This window comes from Dermacentor variabilis, chromosome 4, assembly GCF_050947875.1.
Source record: "Dermacentor variabilis isolate Ectoservices chromosome 4, ASM5094787v1, whole genome shotgun sequence".
Taxonomy (NCBI): domain Eukaryota; kingdom Metazoa; phylum Arthropoda; class Arachnida; order Ixodida; family Ixodidae; genus Dermacentor; species Dermacentor variabilis.
This window is the reverse complement of record NC_134571.1, coordinates 224,228,871-224,252,091: the sequence shown is the minus strand read 5'-3', so window position 1 is coordinate 224,252,091 and position 23,221 is coordinate 224,228,871. Positions and strand designations below refer to the sequence as shown.

The window sequence follows — 23,221 nt, the reverse complement described above, 5'->3', positions numbered from 1 at the left end:
TTACTACAGTCGATGAAGCCTCCTTATCGACCTTTTCAGCAGATCGGGATGGACTTGATGGGGCCGTTTCCGATATCAACTTCCGGAAGTAAGTGGATCGTCGTGGCGACGGACTATCTCACCCGCTTCGCTGAAACTAAATCTAGGAACTGTTTTCACAGCAGAGCTCACGCAAGCCATTCTGCAATACAGCCAGACAAGTCACAGGAGGACAACTGCCTACCATCTGCAGACGAATGGTCTCACGGAGCGCCTGAACAAGACCCTCGCCGACATGCTAGCAATGTACGTCGACGTCGAGCAGAAGACGTGGGATGCGGTCCTGTCGTACGTAACATTCGCTTACAACACGGCGGTGCAATTTCATGGGTGCCACTGACGCAAGAGACACCCTATTATTCGTTGACACCCACGCTACAGCACGTCCTCCAGTCGCCCCGAGTGCATTCCCTCTTTCACAACACTCATGTTGCTGCGCATGCGCAGGTCGCCACGATGCCCGCAACGCCGGCCCGTGCCGCGTTTCACGCACCAACGCATACATCACCATCTGGTGCCCGGTTAGCGCCACATTAGCCCCGCGGGCAAAACCCATGGCGCACACCAGACTACCGGCCGCTTTGTAACTCCTGCGGAATGGCTGGCCACGTGGCGCGTTTCTGCAAGCGCCGGATGCCACCTACTTTTCACTTCTGGCAACCAACTGTCATCTACTCGTCGAGAGGATTTCAACGCCACGCTGCACCGGATCCGCCTTTCGATTCCACACCGGACGAATCCGCTTTCGCTGCAGTTGTCGACCGCCTCACCGCCGCTCCATTTCGCCCACGAAGCGTCGTGTGGAAACTCGTGCCCAGGAAACTATTCAGCGCAGTGCGGAAAGCGAGAACTGGGCGTACTGAGAAATCTCCAAAGCCTCCGATTTACCTTAGTAACGTGATTTATGTGATCGTGGAAGGAGTACAGGCACTAGTAAATGTATCTAGAACCAGGAGGCGCAATTTGGGTAATGCATGCCCGGCTTTGCCGCTGACTTCTGAAGGTGATGTCACTTTCACGTGTTTCGCTATGAACAGCTAGCACGCAGCAAATTCAGCCTTAGGCATTTGCACAGCCCGAGTTGTCGTTGAAGAGCAGCTTTATGTCATTGAATTTAACAGTGAAGCTGTTAGCCTTTATTTGGTCGGGATTTTTCGTGTCCGCGTGCGCGACTTTTACGCACACAGAAATGTCGGCCCATCCCAGAAACAGTGCAAATAAGTGGGAAGCGCACAGTGCACTGCTTCTCCGAGAGGCATCACATGTCGTCAGCATGTGACATCATCACATGACGGACACGTCATCGCTTGACGTCACGTTTGTCGTGATAATGTAATCGCATGACATTACGGCGCGATATCGTCATGTGACGACGCCGTTGTCACGCAACGTAACGTTTGACATGTCGCATTCATCACGCGACCTCTGGTGTGATCACGTCAAGTGACGTATGACGTGATTACGTAATCGAGTGACGATTACGTAATCAAAGAAGCGGGAAGCTCACAGTGAATTGCTTCTCCGAGAGGCATCACACGACGTTATCATGTGACATCATCACTTGACGGCGGCATCATCGAGAGATGACACGTTTGACGTGATCACTCCATCAGATTACGACATCAGGCGACATCGTCGCGTGACGATTGCGTTATCATTTGATGTCATCACGCGACCTTTGGTGTGATGACAGCGTCACGCGACGTTTGAGGTGATGAAGTAATCGCATTTCATGTCAAACGTGACGTCACCGCTTGGTGACATAGGTTCCAGAACCATCAAGCGTCAACGCCGGATTTTTCTCTTCGTGGGCCATTTGATATTTTCCTATTTATAACGAATACCCCACTGAGCAGTTGTAGTGGCGATGTTCCACAGCTTTGCTGGACATCCACCTTCGCCGGGATGGCGATTCATTTTATTGCTACAACAATTATACGGACACTCCAGGCGCATCTTGCCGTCACCGTGACGTTTCGCATTAAGTTCGAGCGCGATAACACCGTCGCCGCGCGTTGTGTGCTGCATGGGCGAGTGAAGAAAGCACGCTAGGGAAGCCGACGATCGCCGCTTCGTCTAGCGCGCGCGAAGGAGAAAGCGGAGAGCAAACGCGCGCGAAAGGCCGTGGAGGGAGGGGTTGCGGCGTTGTGCTCCGGCAGCAACCAGAGGTGTGCGGCGCCACCGACTGTTTTCGCTGCGTCGCCGATGCTTCTTGTCGGCGAGATCGGCGCGCCAGTTAAATAGGTATAAAGATTTCTTCTTTAAGTCAATCCATCTCAGTGTAAGGTTTTGTGTTGTCTTTCTTAATTCTTTTGCCTGTCTCAAGCATACAATCATGTCAAGTAGGTGAGCAATGAACTACACAATACCAACAAAAGTAGCGCTGCTCTTCACGTCTCTGCGCAGGCGTGTTTATGAGTCAGCGAACGTGGGATTCCGAAACTTCTTGTCCAAAAGCGTAATATGGCGCAACGAGAAGAAACAGCGGCCTCGATCCCAACGTCAGAATCACGGCTTGAGGGTCGTGGGCACTGTAGTTGCGGGTAGCATGGGCGATATGTCTGATAGCGCCATGCAGCAAGATAGAAATTTCTGGCCCTGATGTGTTCACGAAGTCGTTTGGCAGTTTACGCATTAGGCCTGCCGTTGCATTCGAAGCAGTTTTTCTACTTTCTACGTGTAAAAAATATGTTTACGTGTCTTCTGCATGGTTATGTTTCTTTGAAGCATTCATATAAAAAATTGAATGCAACTGGCACCGATAGCTGCAATGAACTATATAACGCTTTAGACGTGCACGTTAGAAAATAACTTTTTTTTTAAAATAAGTGTGCATCCGAGCAATGCCTGCGTTTTTACTAAACCAAACTCCGTTCGTTCAACCTGGTGATGACGAGTAAAGAAAATGAGCAAAGTTGTTTTGTACCGCATCATAACATATCTCAGCTGAAGAAAAAATGTTCATCTGCAGCAAAAAATAAACGTATTTTCATTCTTTTTTCTTCAGGGAAAGAGGACGTTATCAGAAAAGTTACATAAGCAAAGGGCGAGTTATATTTAGAACAAGTGAGTCAACCTATTGTCCGGTGGTGTGCGTTAGAACATCTGCTGATTGCTTGACAGCTTAAGGACTTAACTCAGCAAAAGTTGTCCATAGAAGAGGTCTGTTCTTTTTTACATAAAGCATATGTATAAACACAATATGATTCAGAACAAGTGGAAGCAAGGTTAACATATCTAGAGATTGTCATGAGCGTCGGTGCTGGCGTAGCAATTCTTTGCACATTTGGAACAATATCTCATTTACACCGAGGCATAGCACAAAAAAATAATAATTTCGACAGCGATGCAACAGCAAGACTCTACATATTTGTGTAGAAAGGAATACACAAACACACTCAACATAGACGCTTTTAGATAGATGTCCAATTATATATTTTTTAATATATTGGGTGAAAAGCAAGAGACTTGCAAAACGTTTTGCATTTCTCTCACTTTTAGCCCGTCTGTATTTGGTCCTGTCAGATCTTAGCGTGAAAAAGCCAGAATTTCGACCAATTTAGCAAAGCAGGGTATAGCGAAGTGGCTTTTTAATTTTGTAGCGTCGGTTTCCCCGCCGCCGCCAACGAAAAATGGCCATGCGCCGTCGCTGATAAGTAAACCGGTGCCGCGCCAACGACGCCGCCACCGCCGACTAGCAACGACCACCACGCCACCATCGGTTGAAACCGACACGGCGCACACCTGTAGCACCAACTGCGCATTGCGCGACGGGGCGCCAGGGGAACTGACGATCGCGGCTCGATCTCGCGCCACGTATGAACGAAAGCGAGCAATGTTACGTTCGACCGGCGGGGGCTGGCGATCTTCGGGGAAGCGACCGTCGCAAAGGCGCCGGCATGTCTGCGGCGGCGACTCGCTTTGAAAACAACAATGCACCGAGTCAACAGGCCGTTGGCGCCGGGATGGCTCCTGCGGCGACTCGTATTGTAAGGACGACAATACGTCGCGGCCCCAGGTGGGTGGCGCCGGTAGGCCTGGACGCAGTCGGCGGACCAGGTATTGTTCGTGGATTCGCCGTCACCGTCACGGCTTGTCTGAAGCGGTAGAACTCCTGGAAGAAGAAGTTTTGTGGCGCCGTCTCACGGATCTTTAAAGTCATCAGTCAATGGACAGACGCGGCGGCCACTGTCTGCGGGGTCGACTCTGGGACCAAGAGGCGCCTGCTCAGATCAAGACCTCTGTCTGCGAAAACCCTCTCGCCTTGGTGTGGTCAGTGAAACCTGTGCGGAAGTGAACGTGTAAACCCTACCCCTCAAAGGCGGATCGGCTACGATGACTTTGGACCATCCGAAATGGTCGACCGTCAACGGCGGTTTTCCCTCACCTATGGATCTAGGGAGGACAGAGTGGTTAAAAGCAGCTGTTGAGCGGCTGGTTAGTGAACATTCTCGTTCAGTCATGCTAGACTGATGAACTATAACGTTCTCATGTAGATGCTGTAAATAAATCCCACATTTCTCGTTATCGATGAGAGCAAGTATCTCCCTTCAGCAACGTCCCCAGCGTGGATGAGTTGGACGACGGCATGGGCCAGCTACCTTCTATTTCAGGCCCGACCCCAAACATTACAGCAGGCAGCGCGGGAGGGCCGCTTCGACTGCGCGTAACCAGCGCGTACATTGCGCGGCCGCGCGCTGACGATGGCGCCAGATCTTGAAAAGGATCTGCAGCCGGCTCATGACTTTCTGTGTGCTTTGTTCTTGCCGCTCTTGCTTGGAAGCGATAGACCGCACGAAGCTTACTTCACTCGCTGCTGCTGCCACGCGTGCTCGCACCAGCGTCCCGTGTTTTGCAGCGAGTAGGCGCGCTTGTGGAATGTGGCGCGTTAATGTTTGCTTGTACGCGCTGACACTATGCTTGTTAATTAGGCAGTACATGAAAGTTTCCTAGTTTATACGACCGATAAAGCTACTATATATCCTTACTTCGTATAGATGTCTGCTAATTTGCTATCGCAATCGATGCTTCAACTTTCGGGCGTTACTGTGACTTTCTTTTATGTCTCACCTCTTGTTCTCACGACATCATCATCGGATGGGATATTCTTTCAAGCCATCATGCCGTCATTGGCAGCGCCCGCGTCGATGTTGCGCTCCTTCCTCTTTTTGACACGCCATTTGATGAGCAGCCTCCTACCAAACTTGTGCGCACAGAAAACAAAAGTTATATTGTGGGGTTTGCGCGCCAAATCCACGATCTGATTATGAGGCACGCCGTAGTGGGGGACTCCAGAAATTTGTACCACCTGGGGTTGTTCAGCGTGACTTCAATCTAAGTTCGTCACAGGAGACATCGACGTACCTCCTTGGTCGTCTGTGATCGTCCCCTTGTCGTGTGACTCCCTGTGACGCGCTTTCTATGCCGTCTGACCTCTTTGCCCATCGCCGAATGTTTCCTCTGCCATGCGCTTTGCTTTATTTCCGTACTGGCACCACTTTCATGTGCGTTTGTAACCCAAAGTCGCTCTCGCTTCATTTGTTACGCTGCGAGTGCCTCGGTCGAGCTGTGCTGGTGCACTTTTAACACGGACGCAGACAGAACTGCCGCTTGCAACGCCGCTGTGGACACTGTTCCTTCCAGTTCTTCACCGCACCCTTTTACTGCATCAATCGACTGCAACCTTACTTCAACGCAGCGCGACAGTTTTTCCGTCTTCTTCACCAATTCAGCTCATCGTTTGATTGCCACATTACTTCTCCGGGTCGAGCGACAACTCTTCTACACCATCGGCACTGGCTCCCATGCTCTGCACCAGCGGCCTTACCGGCTTTCAGCGACAGAGAGGCGGGTGTGTGGGTGGTGTTCTCCTGCGTATGCGGGTGTGGGTGTACGCGTCAATGGGGGAGTGCAGAATTGCGCATAATTACTTCAGTATGAGGAGTTACCAACTAGTTTTACTAAGAGGCGGGCTATTGATGAGCAGGTGACATTCTCACTGGAGGCGTTATTCAGTCATCAAGCAGTCTATGAGCATCCCTAATTGTTCTTGTTAAGAAAGATGGTTCAATCCATTTTCGTGTTGATTATTGTCTTTGAATAAGATCTCGCGAAACGATGTCTATATTTTACCGTGCAATGACGATGCACCTGACTTTTTTTCTTCCTTAAATCTTCCCTCTGGGCAAGTAAGTGCCCATGGCCGAGGCTTCTCTCTGTAAGAGCTCAGTTGTCACAGCGTACGGCTTCTATGCATTTAATGTCATGCCGTTCGACCTTTTTAATGCGCGGCCATGTTTCAACGGATGATGGACACAATTATGCGTCCCCTACAGCGGCAAACATGCCCCTGCTATTTAGACGACATGTTGATGTTTGCGCCCGACTTCCAAACACTACTTAAACGGCTGAAACAACTTGCCTTAAGCAAACTGGCCCGCAGCTTAACTAAAGGAAGTGTATATTCAATGCAAAAGAATTAAGTACATTGGGCCATCTTGCTTCCAAACATGGCGCACTTCCCGATACCGCTATGCGCCACGACGTGGCGGAATTTCTTAAGTCAACGACAATTAAGGCAGTGCTAAGGTGTGCTGGAATAGGGTAGTGTGTTGTCCGGGGGCGAAAACATGCCTCTTCTTGCGATCACGGCCGGGAGTGCTGGAGCACGCCGGTCTACTGCAGCGCCATCTGTCACTGCAGCCTGGATTCATTGTTGGCAAGAGGTAATACAATAGTGCAACACAGGGCCTCCGAGACTGGCAGTTATGGTTGCCGCGGAGGTCATGCAGGTACGTTTGCAGCTCGTCGATTGCTTACTGTGGTTTTTCCTGTCGCGTTCGCACATCGTTTATGTGCTCGGCAAGCGCTGGGTTTGCAAATGTACTTTGTGGGCGTGTGTGCGCGCTCGTGCAGTGAGGTTCCTGCATAACGATCACAACAACTTCGGGCTGCTTTAGATCGGGCAAATTGAAAGCATTGTCTGTATTCTTGCCCTTCGGCGCCCTTTTACGGAGAGAAATGTCTAAACGTTAGCGGCTGAATTCTTCACACAGAAATATTTTTTTTTCTTCAGTGACACCTGGCGACCGCTTTTCTAATTGTACACTAGTAGCAAAAATTTTACTGTTAGTAAGAGTTACAAGTGCCCGTGTGCCCCCCTTGGCTACGCCGCTACTCCTCCCTCCCCCCCCCCCCCGCTATCGACGCAATCGAGCTATCAGAACGTGCATGACACGCATGCATGACGTAACATGATTGACATGCCACGAAGCTGGCATGGATGTCGTGACATCATCATCATCAGCCCATTTTGATGTCCATCGCAGGACGAAAGCTTCTCCAGCGATATCCAATACCCCTGTCTTGTGCTAACTGGTTCCACGAGTCTTCAAATTTTCTAGTTCCATCACGCCCACGTTATTCTCTGCCTTTCTCGACTGTGCTTTCTCCCCTTAGCACCCATTCTGCAACTCCAATAAACTAGCGGTTCTCTTCCTTACGCATTGCATGGTCTGCCCAGCACGACTTCTTCCTCTTAATGTCAACGAGAATATCAGCTATCTCCGTTCGCTCTCTAATCCACATCGCTCTCTTCTCGTCTATTATCGTCACGCCTAACATTTTTTCATTGCATCGCTCGTTGCGCGGTCCTCCACGTCTTCCCAAGCTTCCTTGGCAACCTCCAAGTTTCGGACCCATATGTTAATAACGCTAGAAAGCAACGATTAGCAGTAAGCTCCATGATGATGATTTAGTAATGCCTGCAGTAAGCTCTCCAACTAATTTTTTTATTTTTTGCAAATTTCTTTGATCAGAGGCCCCTGCGAGTAATTAACCTAGATAAATTTATTTCTGCGCAGGTTCTAGAGGCTGACTGCTGATCATGGCATTTCGTTCTCTCGCCAGGCTGCGGAACATTACTTTTCTCTTCTGCATACTAATCTTCAATCAGACTTTTACACTTTTTTTCGCTATGGTCCTCAAAAGTTTGTTGCAGATAGTCTGCAGCGTTGCTGAGCGTGCCAATATGATCTACAAACCGTAAGTTGGTGGGCTATTTACCGTTAACCCTCACTCCTAACCATTCCTAGTCTAACTAGTTGCACACCTTTAAGTATTCAGGGATAGCGTTGTAAAAAATTTTGCCATTGATCACGCGAAGCCTTTTTGCGGATATCTGGCTATGCAAAATCGGCGCGTTAGTGTCATCCGTTCGAAATCAACATTCGCAGGAAACGTCATTTTTTGACCGCTGTTCGGAGTCATTGCGCAGCTGCTTAGATGCCCCGATCTAATCATTCCAGCTACCTGACTCAAGCGCAGGTAGCGCGCGTTTCATGTATAGCCAATATCAAAACGTAAACTGCCAATGTTCATTTATCATATACTGTAAGCTTGTTCACTTACTCCCGTAAAATTAGGGCGTAAATTAGAAAGGCTGGGGTGTTCCAAAGGTGTTTTCTTATTGAACACCCTTTTCCGTTAGAAAGGGTGTTGGAGGGGGTGTTTACAAGGGGTGAAAACATAAACACACCCGCAATACACCCTTAAGGGTGTGAAAGTTTTTAAGAGTGTACCCCATTCTTCTGCACGTTATGCTTGCTCGCAAGTTGCTGGCAGCTTGCGCAGTCTCTCCGTTCTGCCGTTCGCAAGTACTTATGATGCACCTTCTTTTTGCAGCGGGGTGACGACAATCCACGAGACGAAAGTGATCGGCACCTATATCGACGGCAAGTACGCGCAGATCCTGCAGAGCACCTCGCGCCTCGTCTCGGCCGCGCCTTCGGCCGCAGCGAGCGGCGCCCCAACGCCCACTTTCCGGGCTCCCGAAGCGACACCCGCCGCCCGGCTGCCCAAACTCGAGCCCTCGCCAAGCCCGAGACAGCAGCACGTGATACGTTCCAGCAGCGCTCAGGTGAGCCCACGTGTTGCACCATCCGCTCTGTAGAGAGTGCTGGCTGGCCAGGGTAGTTGGTAGCTCTTCTGCCGGCTTTCTGTCCGACAACGATAGTTCTGAAGTCGTGACAACAGCTTTCTATCGTGACAGCAATTCTGACGTTACGAGAGAAATTCTGTCGTCGTAACAGAAAAAATTCTGTCGCGACGATGAAGAGTTCTGAAGTCGCAACAGAAACGTTCTGTCCCGACAACAATAATTCTGAAGTCGCAACAACAGCTTTCTATCGTAACAGCGACTCTGACATTATGACAGCGATTCTGACGTCGCAACAGAAACATTCGGTCGCCACGGCCAAGAGTTGTGAAGTCGCAACAGAAACGTTTTGTCACGACAACAAGAGTTTATGAAGTGGCGACATCAACTTTCAATCCCAATAGCGATTCTGACGTCGCAACAGGAACTCTATCGGGACTACACATTTTTCTGTCGTGGCGTTAGAAATGTGCCACTTTCTGTCGCAGAGACATAAGTTCTGACGCCGTGAGAGAAGCATTTCCGTCGCGACGCTTTAAAATTGTATGTCAGTTTCGCATCGGTGGTGTACACTTCACTTTTCTCTTGCGCGGTATACAATCGGGCTTCTCTGAAGTCGGCAATGCTGATCGCACCAACAGCGCTATTAACGTCGACGTGGCCAATTGTTATAATTGTGCTGTGACGACGAGGCACAGAAACTCCCTACCGGCCTCCTCAATATCAGCCGCTGATCAATATCATACCATCTGCGGGAATGGCGGCGTATCCGTTTTGTTTCATAAGATGCGGCACACAGGCCTGTGGGCTTTGCCGTTACACTGACACATTAGTCAATTTCCCAGGAATATTGCATAAGGTTTTGCAAAGCGAAAAAGAAGTTTTGGGTTCTTCCACTAAGTATCGTGAAAAGCTGCCTCGCTCGGTTCTCATTATTCTGGTACAGCGCTGCCGTGAGAAGCCAGTATGTTGTCAGAATGAACTCATCCACGAATGTTTATGTAGCTAATTTGCATTGAACACATGAATTATATGCGCGCTCAAAAGTGTAAACACCCAGAGACAATTGTAGAAATTAGCAGCAACAACCGTAACTGCGTCCCCCGTCACCGTTGTCTATTTCTGAATTTCTTTTGGATATGGATATCGTACAGCAAAATCGATGTTCTAGCACTCCACGATGTACCTGTCGATGGTAACAACTCTTGCTCTTCAAAAGATGCGGCAGTTCACGCGGTGAAGTGAAAGCGCGTCTTGGCTCTTAAATGCAAATGTAAACATCAGTGCAAACATATTCTTACTGTTGACAGAGCCAAAATGTACACTTACAGACGTGTTCGGCGTCACGATAGATATGATATTCCCAACCCGACTATATCGGTCTCGAGCTGGAAGCCAGCTGACCTTTTCAAGCGTCTACCAAAATACCGTGTAAAAAACAGCGATTAAGGATTTCTTTGTTAGGTTTCATGTCGAAGTTTTACCTTTAAAAAACATGGCTACGTAACAAGGGTGTTTTCGTGCCGTGGTCAACGGACTGGCTCGTCTGCCCCTACCCAGAATCGTTGCAGCACGTATTTTTTGGTTTGTACAAACGCAGTACACTTTTGGCACAACGCACGACTTGTGTTTGACGTGCAGATATACCCAAATTGGGATAACGTAAAATTTATGACACTGGAAGATGACAAAAAATAACAGTGTTGAAACCCTGTTATTGCTAGGTTTGTATGCAATTTGGAGATCACGAACTGACTACGTCCAAGCTCTTGAGAACGCGAAACCTGCGTGGAAGCACCTTTGCGACGCTTTTGAGCATACATGTTCGGTGCTGGGTGGCGAAGATGAGTTTAGCAAGAGATGGCAGGTGTGGCAGAAGCGCCTGCAGCAAAGACGAGTACGTATATAGATGTGCGATTCTCTGTGTATGTGTATGTGTGTTAGAAATGCTGTAAAGCAAGAACGCTTCACTGCATGGTACCTGCTATGTTTAAAAAAAAGAAGAATAAAGGGAAATAAAGGGAATAAAGCTTCCTCCATCTTAAAGTAGAGGCTTTTGGCTAGGCATGTGGGCGCTCACTTCCTCTGTATTCGCGAATATTCATTGGAATCAGTCTCCGTTGCGATATCTTGGAGCACCTCTCGACAGCTTCCGTAATAGTGGACCTCATTGGACGCCCACGATAAACACTATCCGTCGAAAGGTGACAACCTGGCAGGGACGTGATCTCTCCATTTTTTGCGAGAGCTAAGGCATGCAATACATTTCCGGCTTCTAAGCTTCTTTCGGCGGGACCCAGATTGTGGGGCCGCCTCGGGTCCGCCCGCCTGACTGGCCAGTTAGCTCCATCTGCCAGGCACACCTCGACCATGGACCGTGGTTCGCGGATGTCCCCGGAACAGTCCGATTCCTCAGACCAGCAGCGCTGCCTCCTGAATCTGCCCAGGGGGCGCTCTGTCGCCGTTTCACGAACCCGCACCGCCACCTTGTCGCCAGCCTTCTGAGCCTCGCAGCGCACGCTCTCCTCCAGCCGTGCCTCGCGCTTTACCTTTTGTTTTCCCTCTTTTCTGCCACCTTTATTTTTTTCGGGCTGTTACTTATTCCTTTCTGTGGTTGTGTTACAGCCGTAGGGCACACGACCTTTTGTTCGCACAGCCTTAAGACACTGCAAAAAATATGTACTTTATATATATATATATATATATATATATATATATATATACATATATATATATATATATATATATATATATATATATATATATATACACACATATATTTGCAGTGTCATATGGTTGTGCGAACAAAAGGCTGTATACCTTTTTGTCACACGTGTCGAAGTTATTACGCAACCTAAAAAAAACTTGGGAAAGAGGAAACCGATACCTTATATTTATAAGGCAAAATGAGACAACTTACGCTAGTGGGTGTTAAATTTGTTATTTTACATATGTTAAATATGTTTCATCCCCACTTGGCTAAATGCGAAACCGCTGAAGGTATAAGCTATGCCGAGTCAGTATGTGTTCCAAGAAGCGCTGCTAAACACCCTCAGACCACTTGGCGCAGTCAGGCGCGTGCAGACTCTCCGCTCTTGCTTTTTTTCCTCGCCACGGAGAGTCCTCCGTAAGAATCACTGACTTTTCATCTTCCCGCACGGATTTGCGAGCACTTACTGCAACTGACGGCGCACGAAAGAGTCCTAGACTTACTACGCATAATATTTCGCCAACTATCGCGTCACTGCTTTGCATTCTGGGTGAAATTCTGGGCAACTTGTAACTCATTTCCGTGAGTTCGCGTTCACCTTATAAGTGGGTTCATTGTTACTGCGCACAAGCTGAGTAAGTATTAGTAAAGCGTACTATGTGAAATATAGCTGAAAATGACGTCTTGTTGGGCGAGTTGGTCACAATTCATCTTGGGTACTAGGCACGAACACACACAGAAACAAGAAAGAAGCGGGACAGAGTACCACTTACAACTGCTGTATTCAGAGGCACACCACACACTTATATGGATGTCTTAGACGCAAGGAAGACATTCAGATCAAGACTGATATGGAAGCGTACTGGGTAAATATTTTTTTAGCCTATATAAAGATATTGATGGGTGGCTGATGCACGTGCTTCCTTTCTTTAAGACAAAGAAAGCCTAAGTTACTTCCCGAGCTTTTGTATATTTACACTTAAATTTGCTAGAATCTGCGCCCCTTCTAAGCATGGCTCACAAGAGTGTGACGGGCAGGACCTAATGTGCTTGGGTATGTTTGGCCCTTCTTTACCTTGCTCTACATTTTTTTCATGTTCCCTAATTCGGTCGTTAACGCAGCGTCCAGTTTGCCCTATATAGGAGCGGCCGAATGAGAGGGAGATATCATACACGACACCTTCGGCGCACTTCATAAACGGTCACCCATGCTTGGTGCCGCATCCTACATCTTCAGGGATTCTTTCGATACGAGAACAAAGGCTTCCGACGTTTTTGGGGTTGAAAACACAAGCGGCACTCCATGTCTGCTTGAAACCTTATTTAAATTGTGGGCCATATTGTGTACATAGGGCACCACCACAGGTCTCACCACCTCTTCTCGAGGCGGATCTTCCCCAGCTCTCACATCCACACTCTTCATTTTTTTGTAGTAGGCTTTCCGCGACTGCCATCACAATCGAATCAGGAAATCCAGCTGAAGACAGCCTGGCCAATTGGTTCTGAAAGCTAAACGGCATCCTGTGAGGGCACGATTTACCGAGGGCGGACTTCAGGCAAAGTGAAGCAATTCCTTTTTTCATTAATTTTGAATGGGCGGAGTCGTATGGCAGGAGCCCTTTTTTGCACAAGGTGAAATGGAAAGAACTGAGGTGAAACAGCGCGAAAAAGACGAGGACACAAGGAAACAAATACCACAGACAAGCGCTTGTCTGTGGTATTTGTTTTCTTGTGTCCTCGTCTTTTTTGCGCTGTTTCACCTCAGTTCTAAGTATGAACCAACTAGCCCTCATCAAGATCGTACTAATGAAATGGAAATGGCTTGAAAATCACCATTGATGTGCCTGAGGGTAACTGCCTACAGTTTCTAGATATAAACATTGAGTTTTGCGCGGATAAGATTTGTTGGGAATATGCACCTCGTGCAAAAAGGGGCTCCTGTCATACACTATAAAACTTTTCACACCCTTAAGGGTATAAAAGACTTGTCCCATGGGTGACACCCTTTTTGGGTGTATTCATACACCTCAAGCAAATGGTGTAAAGTAACACTCCACAGAAGAAGGGCGTTAAAATGACGACACCTTGCCTATGGGCTTTCAATAAAAAGCACCCTTTAATACATGGGTGTAAAACAAACAAGAGACTTCACATATGGGTGTAACACAGACACCATCCTTTCAATATCGGTGTAGCATGGGCAACACCCTTCCAAAAGGGTGTTATCCCTGCAAGTATTTTAGCGTTTACTACAGCCATGTAGTTAATGGACAGACTAGCTGTTGTGAATGCTACCTAGCCATGGCTGTGGTACTGTCTTGTTCAGTATGAGCGAGAATGTGTGAGGTGTCGCCAAATTGCGCTTGTGGTCTTTCATTTGGTAGTATATATAATGTGCGACTCTTTCAGGCAAAAAAATTAAGTTTCACGATCACAGCCATGCACACACCCCATGCTTTTCGTCATCTTTCTCTGCAGTGATAGCACACTGCCTGCAGGATGCAGAGTGCCGTAACAAAGCGTGCTGCACTAAGGACACAGGATGTCCCGCGCCTTGGCGCACCAGAACTTATCACTCCATGGAAAAAGCACACAACAAGAAGGACGATGTTAGATGCATTTCTGAAATAATGAAAAACCACGACATTTCTCGGTCGAAAATTTTCGCAGCAACACCACCTCGACCCGGAGGGAAAGCCACCACAGCTCGTTGTTGTACCTAATATTGAATGCAATAGAACACAAGCAATGCATGTATTGTCGACGGTAACAAGAGCAGTACTAGAGAAGCCTGTCTGAAACCTGTTTGCCTGTCAAGTCGACAGTTTTTTGCCATGTTTTAAACATGACTTTTCTGCCTCTATCATCAAAGTTGTCATTTATCTCCATAGGACACTTCTACTAGTACCTTCACATATATAATGACTTAAAGGTAGCACTGAGAGCCAAATAACAAAATGCAACAAAACGCTTCCATTTACATAATGTTTCAGCGTCTACAAACAAAACTGGTTGTGTAGCTGTGCATGCTGTTTAATATATAAGCATGCACTATTTCAACAAATTTCTGTGTGCTCCATTTACTGTCAGTGACCTGCTTATACCCCATAATTTAGTTTATTTTTCACCCTATGCTTGCACTGAATATCCATCAAGCATTGTAAGTTAAAATATCAGAATAAAAGTCAGCTAGTCTAAGGTTACCTAACTGAACAGAATCATTGTAAAATTTGGGACGAAATATCAGAAGAAAAATATTTATTATTTCATGAACGAGAAATGGTTACATAATAAACTTTGCACATTTTAAAAATAATAAGGAAGATAAGGAGTAAAACCATACCAATACAGAGACATAAGCACCGAATAATGGCGCAGGCTTGTTCAATTAAAGTTTAAGCAGAAAAGTTTCTTTAAGTAACCTCACTATAAACTATCAAGTTTTCATTCGAAAAGCGCTGCATCTTATCATAAAGTATGAAAAAAAATTGTGGGGTTTCATGTGCCAAAACCACTTTCCGATTATGAGGCACGCCGTAGTGGAGGACTCTGGAAATTTTGACCATCTGGGGTTCTTTAACATACACCTAAATCTAAGTACACGGGTGTTTTCGCACTTCGCCTTCATCGCAATGCGGAAAGTATGAAAATAACCGGCCACATAAGAAAGAACAAGTCTGGGTGTGTTTACGTGAACAAAACAAGACTAGTAATAGCTAGTGGGCACTGCACAAAAGTTGAACATGAGAAATAGTAATAGTAAAGAGATATACTTCGTTCAGCTGAGGTAACTGCAAAATATTGCAAATATCACAAAAACAGCATAAAAACGGGGCAGGAGAGAGCACTGGCTGTTAGTTATAGTTGCAATATACACATTAAACCTAGACAGAAAAGTAAAAACTAAACTACCGGCATCGGTCATGTCCCTGCAAGAGAGACCACTGAGGAACACAAGGTATAGCTTTTATAATTCCATCTGACAGATTACTGCATCCAATTAAACTTTAGTCACATGACTGCTTGTGTGTCACAAATGCGCTGTTCTCAATACCTATGCATGATTACCAGCCTTGGTGAAAGAATGACTTGCGCAAATGTTTTGAAGAAACACCGGTAAAAATGCTGCTTATTCTCAACTTTCTATAGTGACAGCACACTTGTGTGCAGTTGTGAACGCAGTTGCCTATAGGGCTCAAACACCATGTTTTGGCTGCACAGGTACCGTCTACCGAACACCTATTTCAACATAGTTTGTATCTCGGAGTGTGCAGCCACACTGATAGCACAGCATTATTTTTCACCTTGCCAGTTGACAAAGCTTTAGCGGCTGCAATCACCTGCGACTGCTCGTAAAGGTGCAATAAGGTCAGTCAGAAAACGCAGATACCACGTAGCAAAACTTTCAGAGTGCACTGTGTGAGTCGATGTGTGTAATTTGTGCTTTAGTTCGGCAGCACTGCCACAGTCACAATTGTCCATTGCAGCTCCTAAAATGTCAACTACATCGGCAAAATAAATTAGGACAGTTCCTTCAGTACGATGGCAGATGCTCAGCTGCAAGCTTTCTAGAACCTTGCATTATCAGCAGACAGTGCCAGTACAGCCCGTAGCACATCTTTCCAGCACTCCAGGCGAGTACGCCGATTACATTGTACACAGAGCATCTGGTGTCCATTTACCTATAGAGGCAAGGTAGCCCCCTAGAACACGTTTTGTGACAGGCATGCTGGACACTTTGTCCCTTGAAATGCAAGTGCCATTTGGGATTTCAATGCCTATAGTGTCCTTTACATCTAAATGAATATTGAATAGAGGGTAGCAACATGAAGACGACAAAAAAGCCATCAGCCATCAACTGCGTGGTAAATCTGTGTGCGAGCTATTCTTTTATCAAAGATACCAGGTAGCAACATGAAGACGACAAAAAAGCCATCAGCCATCAACTGCGTGGTAAATCTGTGTGCGAGCTATTCTTTTATCAAAGATACCTGTAGGCATTACTCCCAATGTGCTCCCAAGATGTATGAGGCATTATTCATTGCAGAGCAGTAAGGGCATGAAAATCCTAGGATGATTATGTTCTTTAGGCTTTTTTCCCCACATCATCTTTTAAAACGTGTATACTGTAGTCATGAAAACAAAAATGCTGCAACTGACGTGTGGTAAGTTTTGGGTGTTATTTCCTAGCAGATCATTGAAACGAGCCACGACGACAAATTCAAATGCTGTTACCTCATCAGACATTCAAATTTCTTAGACTCTAACAAAACCAGATAGGCATTAGAGTGCGCATCATTTAAATACATTAAACACTGGTAAGAAAGTTATTGCACAGCTTTGTGCCAGGTAAAAATGTCAGAAGCAAAAAATGTTCCGATTCTACGGCCATCCGTGAAAAGTAAACAAAAAATCATTAGGCTTTCTTAAAGGGGTTCAGAAGCTTTACAACTGGCAGCCTTGTTAATGGACACGCAGATAGATGAGCAGCCATTGCACTGAGACGAGAATGTTAAGGGCTTCGCACGGAAGTCTTTGCGAGCCACTGAAGAGTAGTTCTTGGTCCACATGAAGGAGGTCGCTTGTATACACGACTGGGCCACGATAATGAATGCATGATGTTACGGGAACTTTTTATTCCTGCATTGTGATAAAAGAAGAATGGTTAAGTTTAGATGCTTTTAAAAGTTTCATTAAATTATTTTAATACGCAATTTTTTTTACTAAGTGTCATTCACTATGAGGGCTCATAACCGCAACATATTTCATATCTAAGCAGGTAGAATAATCACCTTGGTCAGTTGTAGAAGTTCGTTTGAGGCAAGAAATTGAATTTGACAAAGACAACCTCAACATTTTTTATTGAATAAGGAAGACCTCACATGACATGCAGTCCTGTGAGTCGGAAGTGAATGGTTCAAGAAAAACAAATTAAAATTGGCGCACCGATAGCAAAAGGAAAATTATAAGCACCTGCTACAGCAAGAAGATAATTAATTGACAAGTTTAATAGCACAAGGGCATCTTTGGCGAAACAGCGCCAAGTCTATACTGCAAAGATAAACTTAGAGCATCTTCACAAAGCAAATATATAAACATGACTGATGCTTCTCTACACTACAGTTGATTTTCTCTAGCATGAATCATTTTAATGCATGCAGACGTAGATACACACGCTACATGCAAGTGTAACAGCTGTAGAAATAAAATTGGGCAGCAACGAAGTCACAACCTTTAATCCTTGATCCCAAGCTGTACTAGTGACTGGAGGTAGTACCAATATCGCAAATGATGAGTCACACTCTTTCTGCCCGATGTTATGTTGCTCTGACTGTCAAATATGAGTTACAGTGGGCACTTAGGGAAAGCTGCGCTCAAGAGCAGCTTTAATTTTTGTGGTAATTCTAAGCAGATACCAATGAAGTAATATATTTTTAGAACGAGAATGACAGCGACAAAATGAGTACATAAAATTTGGAAAATTTGGTACATTTTCCGGATTTAACTTGGGGGTTAAAAGGTAAAGCGGCAATCCAGAAACTTGAACAAGTTTTGACATGTTTGCTACCAGTGAATGCTAGAAAATATGTTTTCGTTCTGTAGTTTTGTTCAACGATGCAAAAGGGATTTTTAATAACTAAAGAAATAAATGGAAAGGCAGCATGCAGTATATTTAGTGAATGTAATGCAGAATCACTCAACTTCTGTTACTATATACTCTCCACTTGATTCACCTGCACTTTCTGAACTAGTGCAGGAGGTGCTGCATTTCGCAACTCGTTCCACCAGTTCAAACGGCTGCAACAGCATGTTGTGATTCGCTTTACTTAGTGCAGGCTTTGTACTGGACGAGTTCACAACATTCCCTACACTTGGCTTAAAGGGAGTGGATGTTTATGCTGCAGGTGTGGTGCCGCTTCTGCACGAGCGAGGTGCAGAAATAAGCGAAGTGCCTGGAATTTTGTTCTGGAGTAATGGACTAACTTTTGCTGGTCCCATAAACCTTACTGGTCATTAATTCCAAGTTCTAGCGCAGTTACACGTCTAGTAGGCAGTTGCGGTATTTTGCATACACGTTGCAAAGCCAACTGTGATGAAAGTTCACTCTAGTAGATTGGTTATGATCGAGTAGCATAGACTACTGGAGCAATCTCAGCAATCTCTGGAAGGCTAGTGAAGTAAGTTTCTAATTAGCGGCCTTTAAACAGCATTCGATCAAGAAACATGCACCTCAGATATGCAGATAAGATTTCCTTGACTCAGCAAGAAGCGATGCTTCATGTTCCACGAGGTTACTTCAATCAAAGCAGTATTGGTGCTCTCTAAAAACAATGCCAATGCAGATAATCCGAAAAATTTTCAGGGGCAACAGTTACGCCTGAAATCATGTTCGATTAAAGTTTTTTTTAAACACGTGATCAGACCATGTTAGAAGTGCTTCTTAAAATCCTTCCTATTTATTACACTAGTCCTATCTCTGTGTGCAAAGGCTACTAAATTAGGTCCCATGCTGTACGTCGTCTTAACAAAAACCTCACTTAGTAATACGCATGCTGCGATAAGATTTCTTTGACACCACATTGAGATGCTGTACAAGGTGAATTCATTATGTTTAAAATGAAGATCCTGTTCTTCGAAACGATAAGAAAGGGTAGTGAAAGTGCCAATTTTTCTTAATCACAGTGTAAGAAGCCACGGAAGGCACGTGGAAACTTATTTGTAATTTTCTATTGAAATTTAGAAATGATAAAGGGAAATTAAAATGATAAAAAAGCCAGCCATGGGTGGATAACGAACCTACAACATTTGCATTAGGCATGCGATGCACTAACCACTGTGCTACCGAGGCAGCGTTCAACCGTCCACCATGGCGCCTCAGATTGTCAACGCTGGAACGCGGCCGTAGTACCAAAGTGGTTAATTCATCACATGCGCAATGTGAACGTTATGGGTTCGTTCCCCACCCACAGGTTGATGTCGGTTAATCCACTTTCATATCCCTTAAATTTATTATTTATATAAAGAAACATTAAACATGCTCCTGTATGCTTTCCATGGCCTCATTATCTGCTAGCTTCTTCCAGTTCTGTTACTTCCAACACATACATATTCTCATCTGGTAAGTAAACAGGTTTCGCGTGATGCTGGAATGCAATATAAAATATTATTGCAGGGCCGTGTTACGTAGAAAACCTTACATTGCCCAAGAAAGTTGTATTAAACTCAATCTGAAAAAAAAAATTCCCACTCTAGACAGCACTGCTGTGTACTGCTGTGTACAAGAGCGTTTAAAGAAAACAACTTGTTCAGAAATAAAGCCATCAAACAACGAGGAAATACGAAAACTAGATGAAAATTTGTGCAGTTGCACGTTAAAAATTTAGCACTGCAACAGATGCAGACATTATAAAGGAAGTGCGAGGATGGTTTATTTTGGAAACACAAGACAATATAGTTGAGAGAGGCATATGGGCTTGCATGCACAGAAAAATTGTTTATGCAGCAGCTAAAGTACGAACAGGCCTAGAACACACTAGTACGAGGTGTCGACCATGTAAATTTCCATCGTGCCCTTAAGTCAAATAAACATGGCTCTTTCTCATGATTCGCTACATATGGCTGGCTCACTCAACTTAGCCGCTTCTATCTATGCCTTGTAAGTACCAGGTGGTCTGTGCGACTTCTGCAAGCTTTAAATATGAGCAAGTGCCACGTAGCTGGACAGAACTAAGGTAATGTCCTTTGCCATCATTTCGAGCAACTGAAACAAATTTTTGCATTTTGTCTAATTAGGTAATTAGCTAGTAATGATTATTTAACTGCTCAAATATTATATTCAAAGCAAAAGTGTCAGTGCGAAAATTGTAGAACATCCTGAAAAATTCCCGATCCAGCTTTCTACTGCTCAATAGGTGCAACACTAAATTTTTAAAGCTTGATAGAAGCCCGTGAATACATGCACGAAGTGCCGCGCAACTAACCACTCGTGCACCAGAACACCATTTGGCTCCTTCTTTCAGGATTGAAAAAGAAAACACTTTTTGAGACGAATATTTTAGAAATTGATTAATTATTATTGACTATGTTTTAGACAAAATGCATGAAATAATGTGACTGCCACCTCCATTTTCGGCGACGTGAATTGACTCCATTTTCATGTCCAAATCCCGCTATACAGGGTGCGTGTTTTGAGCTGGTTGTGTAATTTACGGTAGTTTTGAGTAATTGAAGCATCGCAACCTAATAACGGAGTCGACAGTCTAAAAAGAAATTGGTACATAAACGCTCGCTGCCAGTACTCCATACTCCTTTAACCTAGTGCAAAGTGCTTGTGAGCCAAGAAGTTGGTAGTTCTGAGCAGTATTTCTCATCCTGACCTTGTGTTATAGCCCAGTTAGTATGGTGCCGTGTTGCTCAGTCATGCTGGTCACAGCTTCTGTCTACGCCATGGCAGCTGACCTCCAATGTTGGTAAAATGCAATAACGCTTATGGCACTTAGATTTAGGTGCACATTAAAGAAGGCCAGGTGGTCAAAACTTTAGGTTGTGACTTTGGCATGTAAAACCCCAGAATTTAATTTTAAAATCTAAAGGTGCTTTATTGGGAGGAGGACATCATCTTGAGCTTTTACTGCACTGCCATGGCACCAAGAAGCTGCGAGTAAATAAAAACAATTTCTTAGATAATGTCCATATCTTGCAAACATTTACAAACACTTCTCTGCATGGACCTCTGTTGCTGTTATATTTATCTGCGTATGCCAAGGCGGGTTAAGATGTTCGAACCTCCTTCAAACCTGATTTTTCATTTTTTTTATTTTACTGCTTTAAAGTTTTAGGCTATTTTGCATCTCTGTGTGCGCCGTAGCACATTTTAGTGCCGTAATTTTTTCCAGAAAGTGCACTCCTCTTTATAGATTTGTTCATAAAAAAAGTTCAGAAGAACTGCTTTCTGAAGATCTGTACAACAAGCAAAAAAATTCTATGTAGGCTGCACTAAGAGAAAGGATTGTTTTTGTAAATATGTTATTCAGTTCTTCGAAAAAAAGGAAGCTGTCAGTATTCTGTTCCAAAGTGAAAATTGCCCCTAGCTGCTCTGCTTCATTTTCTGATGTTGATGGTTGTTGCGTTTCGCCTGCGACACGTGGTTTTGCCGGCGCGACTGCGGCGGGGCGGCAGACATTTTGGCCCGATCGTCGTCGCCGCAACACTCATCGGCAGGTGTTTCCAGGCGCGACTGCGGCGATGCGACCGCAAAGGATCACCCTCTCATTCCAGTCATTGTGCCCGAAACAGGCGATGCCAAAGCAGGGATCATCCTCTCATTCCAGTCATTGTGCCCGAAACAGGCGATGCCAAAGCAGGGATCATCCTCTCACTCCAGTCATTGTGCCCGAAACAGGCGATGCCAAAGCAGGGATCATCCTCTCATTCCAGTCATTGTGCCCGAAACAGGCGATGCCAAAGCAGGGATCATCCTCTCATTACAGTCATTGTGCCCGACCGGCAGCGCTACAACAGGGTGCTACGAGATCGTGCTCGACATGGTGCTACGGCAGCGCTACAACAGGGTGCTACGAGATCGTGCTCGACAGGGTGCTACGAGATCGTGCTCGTCATGGTGCTACGGCATCGCTACGACAGTGTGCGTCACCATTAGCCCATTGTACATTCACGTGCTCGTCTTTTGAGGGGTTCCTTCTTGCCCTCAACTGCGAGAGTATAAAAACAGCTGCCCCCGGACGCCAAAAGGAGGGCTCCGATTTCTTCTGTTGAGTAAAGTGCTCTCCCGTCTCTCTACTTCGGTCAACCTGACCGCCAACTCTTTGCGATGTTAAAATAAACAAGTTGTTTTGTTGTTACCAGTCGACTCATGCTTTGCCGGGACCTTCGGATGCTTCCAGTTGTACCCCAGGCCGCCAGGCCAACGCTACCCTTGGGGCTTGCGACCCAGGTACAACCACGGGCGTCAGCGCCGAGTTCCCAACAGATCGTACCAGCAGTCCGACTCCAAACATCTGGTTGGCAGCGGTGGGATCGCCTCCGACTTCAAACAACTGTCTGCCAGCGGTGAGATCGCGACAACGGAGGCCAGCAGCGAAGAGATGCAGTTGACTGTATGCTGAGCAGCTCAACGACGATCCGGGAGCAGTGCAACGAGCCCTGTGTGACGACTGGTTGCCTGCAGCGGAACGACTGCGCGGAATTCCTGCCTGCGAGGTTTGGTGAGTGCGGGACTTTCTTCTTCTGAGCTTTGCCAGGCTTTTGTTAGTGTCAGAAACAGAGCTGGTAATTGTGGTTGTCGTTGCTGCCGGGTTAGTTTGCGGCAAGACAATAGTAAGCAGTAGAGAAAGCAGCATTCAGAGCAGCCATGGATTTGAAGTCGTTGCGCAAACCGAAATTGTTGGAGCTTGCAAGAGAGTTGGGTCTGGATGTCTCGGACAAACTCAGAAAACCAGAACTGATAAAGGCTATTCTTGAGTTAGAGGCTGAGGATGACGAGCTGTCGGAATGCCTTGAGACCATTGAAGAGAGGG

At 45.8% G+C, this 23,221-nt stretch overlaps 1 protein-coding gene across 2 annotated transcripts in view; it reads left to right on the top strand.

Annotated features, from left to right (window-relative positions):
• LOC142580131 (uncharacterized) overlaps positions 1–23,221 on the top strand; it is a 462,133-nt gene that overhangs the window by 333,893 nt on the left and 105,019 nt on the right. For both annotated transcript variants that reach the window (XM_075690951.1, XM_075690952.1), the window contains exon 4: positions 8,722–8,956. In XM_075690951.1, the coding sequence (XP_075547066.1) occupies positions 8,722–8,956 (235 nt within the window). The remainder of the gene's footprint in view (positions 1–8,721; positions 8,957–23,221) is intronic.